General features: G+C 39.1%; 1 protein-coding gene across 1 annotated transcript in view; it reads right to left on the bottom strand.

Moving 5' to 3' along the window:
- FUNDC2 (FUN14 domain containing 2) overlaps window positions 1-8,016 on the bottom strand; it is a 27,246-nt gene extending 19,230 nt beyond the window's left edge. Inside the window, exons 1-2 of the mRNA XM_017516211.1 lie at window positions 7,661-8,016; window positions 2,300-2,450 (exon numbers count right to left, since the gene is read on the bottom strand). Coding sequence (XP_017371700.1) covers window positions 2,300-2,450; window positions 7,661-7,859 — 350 coding nt within the window. The 5' untranslated portion in view covers window positions 7,860-8,016. The remainder of the gene's footprint in view (window positions 1-2,299; window positions 2,451-7,660) is intronic.

The raw sequence follows: 8,016 nt of genomic DNA, 5'->3' as shown, positions 1-8,016 counted from the left end.
AGGGATGAACTACTAATGTACAGAAAAGCACAGATGATATCAAAATTATTACGGTAAAGGCTGACACAGGAGAATTGCTTGAACCTGGGAGGTGGAGGTTGCAGTGAGTCAAGGTCGCGCCACTGCATTCCAGTCTCAGCAACAGAGCAAAACTCCATCTCAAAACAAAAAAATATATTATTAGGGTTAATAAAAGAAGCCAGACAAAAAAAGAATACATAGTATGTAATTCCATTTCCAAAAAGGAATCTAGAAAGCACAACGTAATCTATAGTAATAGAAACCAGATCAGTGGTGGGAAGACAGCATGAAGGAAAGCGTATGGGATTACAAAGAGGTACAAAGCAGCTTTTGAAGTGATAGATATGTTAATTATCTTGACTGTGGTGATGGTTTTATGGGTGTGTACATATGTAAAAACGTCTCAAATTGTATATTTAAATATATGCGACTTAAAATATACCTATTTATTAAACTTAAAAAATAAGAGATAAAGAAAACAGCCAAGATGTTCCTAAAGTTAAGAGAGCAGACACACACATATGCATGCACCACACACTCACATAAAACAGTGGGGAAAGGGATAGCTTTTGCAATAAATTAAGTTGAGACAAATGGGTATTCCACGTGGGGGAAAAAAGAAGGAATCTTCCACACACTGAGCACAAAAACAATTCCAGGTGGATTGTAAATCTAAATGCGAAAGGTCAAATAAAAGTTCTGAAACATAGGGCAGACGAAGATTACTTAAATAAGTCACAAAAATCACTAACCATTAAGATTTATAAAATTGACTATATTAAAAATAAGATCTTCAGTTCATCAAAAGATACCAAAAAACGAAAAGATAACCACAGAAGGAGTGAAAATATCTGTAATACACACAACTAACAAAGGACTGAGAATATTCAGAATATATAAAGAACTCTTACAGCTTAACAAGGGAAAGAATGACAATTTCAGAGGAAAAAGACTACAGTGGAACTGAAAGAGGAGATCCAAACGGTCAACAAACACATGTGAAAGTTCCTCAATGTCACTCCTACTCAGGGAAATGTAAATGAAAACCACCATGAAATACTACTCCCTAACTACCAGACTGGCAAAATTTTAACAGTCTGAATTTAACTTGATTATCTCTCTAAAGAAAAATTAATTTTTTAAAAATTTGACAATGTGGCAAAATCAAGTGCCAACAATGTAGAACAGGTTCATTCAGTCCTTGTGAGGACTGGAAACTGTTAAAACCAGTTTTAGAAGGTAGTTTGACATTATTTAGTGAAGCTGAAGATACCTATACCTGTGACCTAGCAATTTCTAGGTACAGACCCTACAGAAATGTATGCACATATACACTGGAAAATCTAATACTCATATCAGCATTGTATAGCCAAAAATTGAAACAACTCAAATGTCAGTCATCAACTAGATAAATATACTATGGTATATTCATATAATGGTACTCAAAATACAAATGAAAGTGAAGAAACTGCAACTATACACAATGTAGTTGAACATACGAAACATCAGCTTGAGCAAAAAAAGCGAGACTCAAAAGAATACATACTGACTGCATTCACTTTAAGTTAGAAACCAGGTAAACCACACTATATTATTTAGTGGCATAATTGGTGTTAAAACTATAAACAAAAGCAATGTAATAACTGCTTAACAACTTCTAGAATTTCTAGGAGGCTAGCCATATTTTTTTTAACCTGAGCAGTTGTTACATAGATGTTCACTCTAAGTATTTACTAAAATGTACACCTTTATATGCACTGTTCCATATTTGCTATATCGTGCTATAAAATTTTTCAAATGTAAAGAGATTATGAGATTAATGGATTCAATATTCACCTATGAAATTTGCTATTAACACTTTTTGAATTTATTACAAATGAAACCACAAGCTATATCACATTAAGTTATCATCTGACATAGCTAATAAGTATTAGCTCTTTATTCTACCAGTCACCAGCTATGTGGCCTTGGGCAAATTAACCTTTCTGAGCCTCAGTTTTTATAAAACTAGGATAGAAAATAACAGTACTAATTCCAGAGTTGTGAGAAGAAAATGAGATACCTATGTAAATACTTCAAACAGTACCTGGCATATAGCAAACACTCATTGTGTGTAACCATTAAATGGTATTTTAAGATGATGTTTAGATACATGCTACACATTAAGTGACCAATTTCACAAAAGCCAATGTGTTTTCATTGGTTAAAAAAGATGGTACCTATAACTGCAATACTAAATCATGCACAAAAGACAGTGGACATCTTTCACATCACTTACCATCCAGTGACACCTCCAATGAACAGCTGAGTTGCCACGCTATACTTTTCGGCTGAAGGTCCAGATTCCTGCCCGAATAGCTTACGCCACCATGGCTGCTTCTTAGCAAATTCTGCAAGGTCCAGTGACTCAAAATTTCCCTCAAAGTTTCCTACAAGAAGTAATATGTTAAATAAGAAAATATTTACTTTTATAACAAATCACTACCATACCTAAGTAGATTAAGAGATACTTAAAGAAACAGAGATAGATGTAATCAGAAACCTCCAAATATCATTCTATTTTAAATAGTAAATTTACTCTGAAATTCTAGATTGCAATTTTTGAAAATCATACTAAAATCAGCAAATACTAATGTCTACATTAAAGGGAAAAACCTAGAAAATCTAGAATTAGTCCTCAGATTTTTCCTCTCAAATTTAAAAATAACCAAAAAGGTTAGGCACGGTGGCTCACACCTGTAATCCCAACACTTTGGGAGGCCGAGGTGGGCAGATTACCAGGTCAGGAGTTCAAAACCAGCCTGGCCAACATGGCGAAACCCCATCTCTACTAAAAATATAAAAATTAACTGGGCATGTTGGCAGGTGCCTGTAATCCCAACTAGTCGAAAAGCTGAGGCACAAGAATCGCTCAAACCCGGGAGGCAAAGGTTGCAGTGAGCCAAGATAGTGCTGCTTCCCTCCAGCCTGGGCCAAAGAATGAGACTTCATTTCAAATAAATAAATAAATAAAACCAAAAAGACCTACAAAAAACTGTCAATAATACATCCCAAATGAAACAAAATTTCTTCATTTGCCCCTTCTCTTCAGGAGTAACTCAATGCTATTCAGTAATCCACAAATTTTCTCAGTACTACATGGATTTCCAGTGATAATAAAGGTGAGAGGTAATGTTTAATTGAGTTCTTACTATTTACCAGGCACTGTGCTAAGCATTAAACATGTATATGTAATTAAATCCACAGAATAAGGTAGGTAGTACTTATTAACTCGATTTTACAATTCAGAAATGAAGGCTCAGAAGTTAAGTGATTTGGCCAGTATGAAGAAAGAATTAACAAAATGTCATTCCCTTTCTCTATGGAAAGATAATGTCAGGCTTCCCTACTATACCCAGCCTTGTTTCCCTGGAAACACACCACACTAAGAAATGTCTGACATGAAATGTCAGCAATTTACTATTCAAAGCTGTTTACTGTGAAATTGACCTCAAATGATCAACTTCATCTAGGATGAAGTCTGTACAATCTTTTCACACATAACGTAATAAACAATAGAAAATTACTACTACCCATGCAAAGGCAAAGCCAAATAAAGGAAAAAAAAATGTTTAAATAAAAGAAATAGAAGCAGGCCAGGCGCAGTGGCTCACACCTATAATACCAACACTCTGGAAAGCCCAGGCAGGGGCATCACTTGAAGTCAGTAGTTCGAGACCAGCCTGGCCAACATGGTGAAACCCCCATCTCTACTAAAAATACAAAAATTAGCTGGGTGTGGTGGCGTACGCCTGTAGTCCCAGCTACTTGGGAGGCTAAGACAGGAAAATCACTTGAATGCAGGTGGTGAAGGTTGAAGAAAGAAAAAAGAAAAGAAAAGGAAAAAGAAGAGAAGCAGAACCAGAGATGATCAAGATACTGAAGTAAGCAATTAACAATGTTCAAAAAATGTTCAAAAGATTAAATACATATGTAATTGGAGTTCCAAAAGATTAGAAAGAATGGCATAGAAGTTACAGTCAAAGGGGTACACTAAAGTTATTCAAGCAGACAAGAAATGGTGCCACAAAGAAGTTTGGAAATGTAGAAAAAAATGACAGGCATTGGAATGGGTAAACAGGTGAATAAATCTAAAGGAATACTTACTGTACAAAATAATAATTACAGAAATTTTATACTTTCAAAATCAAAGACAAAAATCAGAATTACAAAGTAGAAAACAGGAATAGAAGGGAATTTCTTCAATCTGATATAGGACATCAATGAAAAATATACAACTAACATCATACTTAATGGTGAAATATGGAACACTTTCCTTTCCCTAAAATCTATTCAACCGTCTTTTTTTTTTTTTTTTGAGACAGGGTCTCACTCTGTCAACCACGTTGGAGTACAGTGGCAGTATCACAGATTACTGCAACTTCAAACTTCTGGGCTCAAGCAATCCTCCCACCTCAGCCTCCCCAGCAGCTGGACTACAGCCATGCACCACTGTGGCCAGGTGATTTTTTTTTTTGTAGACAGGGGGTCTCACTTTGTTGCCCAGGCTGGTGTGGAACTCCTAGCCCCAAGTGATCCTCCCTCCTTAGCCTCCCAAAGTGCTGGGATTACGGGTCTGAGCCACCTCACCCAGCAATGTACTGGAGTTCCTAGCCAGTGCAACAACAGAAAAGAAAAGTCAAAGAAATTAGAAAGCAGGTACAATAATAATTCCGTCTTCATTGGCAGCTAATATGACTTGTATATATAGAAAATCCAGAAAAATCTACAAAAAGCTACCAGAAGCAAGGTTACAGATTATAAGACCAATATTAAAAAGTCATTTGAATTTTTATGTATTAGAAATGATGAGCTAGAAAATAATTTTAATTGCAAAAATTGTGTTGGAATAAGCTCAATGGAAGATACACAAGACCTCTTCACTGTAAACTACAAAACACTGCAAACTACAAAACACTGCAAAGAAATTGAAGATGACCTAAAATAACAGGGATATACTATGCTTATGTTTTGCAAGATTCAATATTTTTAAGATGTTCATTCTCTCCATATACTGATCTATATATTCAATACAATCCCAATCAAAAAGTATGTTTTTATGTAATTGATAAACCGGTTCTAAAATTCATATGAAGGTCCAAAAAAACTGAGCAGTGTTCCAGTTACTATGGCTGTACAACAAATTACTCCAAAACTTCATGAAGCAAAACAATAATATATTATGCTCTCAGATTCTGTGGATCAGGAATTCAGCCACAGCACTGTAGTTTGTGTCCGTTTCATGATGTTCTGAGGCTTTAGCCAGAAGGTTTACAGACTGGGTCTGAAGATTCTATACTCACACAAATAGATAGGCTGCCCCTCTATGTGAGTCAGTCTAGGCTTCCTTACAGCATAGGAGCCGAGTTCAGGAGGTAAAAGTCCCAAGAAATGGAGAGTGCAAAAGCAGTGTTACTTCCGCTACCTTCTATAGGAACATGCAGTCAGTCACAAGCTCCCACCCAGATTCATGAAGAGGGAATATATCCCACCCCTGGGTGGGAGGAGTGTCAAAGTCACTAGGAAAAAGACCATGAGGAATCGGAAATATTGCTGCAAACAGGAAAATACAAACTGCCACAAACGGCCAGAATATTCCTGGGCAGGAAGGGGTAGTGGAGGCGGCAGGGGAGAAGAGGGTTCAAGGAATTTCAAGACTTATTATAAAGCTACAGTATAATATATAACTACCTTACTTTCAAGACTTATAAAGCTATGACATTCAACACTGTCGAACTGACCCAAGGATACCCAAATATAGCAATGGAAGAGAATCCAGAATCCAGAAATAGATACACACATATAGTCATTTGATTTGTAATAACAGCACCAAGGTACTTCAATGAAGGAAACAACAAATGATGTTACAAGTACTAGATATTTGTGTTAAAAAAAAAAAAACAAAAAACCTACTCTCAACCTCTACCTTAAACCATACACAAAATATAATTCAAGAATTCATTCAAGATACATCACAGATGTCCATTTAGCAGAACAAAATATGGATGTTTGAGTACCTGGGTACTCTATGGTCTCAGAGGTAGTTTATTTTTCTAATGTAACAACAAAACATGACAGTTATGTTGAAGAAACTCTCTTCCTAGGTTAAAGAATATTACTGAAAACAAGAATGAGTTTTCAGGTTTTTTTTAAATTTTCAGTTTTGTTTTAATGTAATTTGACCAAGCCTCTTAGATCAACAAGTGGCTCCAGTCAAAAACGGGATTAGAGACTGAGGTGGGCGGATCACTTGAGCTCAGCTTGAGCCCAGGAGTTTGGGGCTGCAGTGAGCTATGATTGTGCCACTGCACTCTAGCCTGAATGACAGATCTAGTCCCTAAAAAGGGGAGAGGGGAAGGTAGATTAAATGCGAGAAATTTGGTCAGTCATTGGTCAAACACTGCTAAGGTCTGACCTTACTTAGGTCAGTCATTGGTCAAACACTGCTAAGCACTATGATAGACAAAAGTCAGTCACTAGCCACGTTTATGAGCCCAGGAAATCAATGATCACAGTATTATATGATCATCACTGTGATAACAATTGAAATTCATCTTAACCTCAAAATTTCTCGCAACAATCTCCTAGGTGCAAATACCTGATCAACCTATACGTTTAAAGTCAATAAGAGCGGTCTGCTCTACAGAAAAATGCATAATTATCACATTGTACATTCTACCTTCCTAGAGTCATCTAAAATTTAGTGGTGTGCTGGTAAAATCCTTAACAGTCGGCTTTAGGCAGGGGCTGATTTGTAGTGCAGCCAATTTCCATTGTGTATTCATTCATTGTGACGTGAGCGTGATATAACTGAATTGTGACACCACTGAACTCAGAGTTGGGAAGTGATGCACAGTAGAGCACCATAGTATAGTATCTCCTCCACACAGATGCAATAAATGTATAAATAACCTCAAAAGCAAAGTAACAATAAAACATGGTAAATAATAAAAGTGATAAGTATTTAGTATCTTCACTGCTTTTGTTTTTAACATAATTTATAATTTCAGGTGTATATAATTGAGTTTTCGATGATGACTCTGTTTAGCAATGGGATCCTGTGAGTCAGTAAGCATTCAAAACAGGGTAAGAAGCATAACTTAAAGACGTGCTCTACTGTGAATTACACCAAGTCGTCCTTCGACTATGCCGACTAAACAAAAGGGTATTCCTAAGTACCATCCCATATACGCTAGTTTTTCAAAACCATCAATAATGCAGTTGGGGAAGCGCCTTGTACACAGAATGACGCCACGAGGCATTTGACATGAACGTCCAAAGGCACAAAGAAGCCAGACCGCTTCTGAGAACAGAAACAGAATGTCTGCGGGCTTTAGCTGCTGGGGGCGGCGCCGGAAGGCTGGGTGAGGTCCACTGGAGACGAAACCCCTGGGTGGTTAGGCCCCAGACATGCGTGTGACCTTGGCCAGACCCTGGGAGCTGCTAGTCCAGGGTCGAGCCCCGAGGGCCCTCCCCGTCCCCGTGCCGCTCGGGCTGCCGGGGGACCTCGGTCGGCACTGGCGGGAGCAGAGCCCTTCCCCTTCCGGAGCCCAGGAAGGCGGCTCCCCGCGGCGCTAGCCGCGCGCGCGCCCGCCCTTACCTTGACTGGACGCAGCCATTTCGAGGACCTCGTCTCGCGAGGACACACGGAGAGTATCTGCGCGGTAGGCGTCGGAGTGGCGCGCAGTCGTCGCCACCACTTGGCTTCCGGCACGTGGGGCAGATGTTTCCATTCCCACGGCGGCGACGGAAGAGGGCGGGCCGGGGGCGCGGCGGCCGCTTCCTGTCTCAGCTAGCATCTGCGTCACAGAGCTCAGCGGACTGTGTCACAAGCCCTGAAGCCACGCCCAACTGATGCGCCGAGACGCGCGTGCGCAGAGAGCCTCCGGGGGCTGAGGCTCCCTCCCCCACTCCCACCGTCTCCCACGCCCTACCAACCAGGGCCGTGAGGGCTCG

Source organism: Cebus imitator, unplaced genomic scaffold (genome assembly GCF_001604975.1).
Source record: "Cebus imitator isolate Cc_AM_T3 unplaced genomic scaffold, Cebus_imitator-1.0 Scaffold576, whole genome shotgun sequence".
NCBI classification, from domain to species: domain Eukaryota; kingdom Metazoa; phylum Chordata; class Mammalia; order Primates; family Cebidae; genus Cebus; species Cebus imitator.
This window is presented reverse-complemented; position numbering and strand designations above follow the sequence as displayed.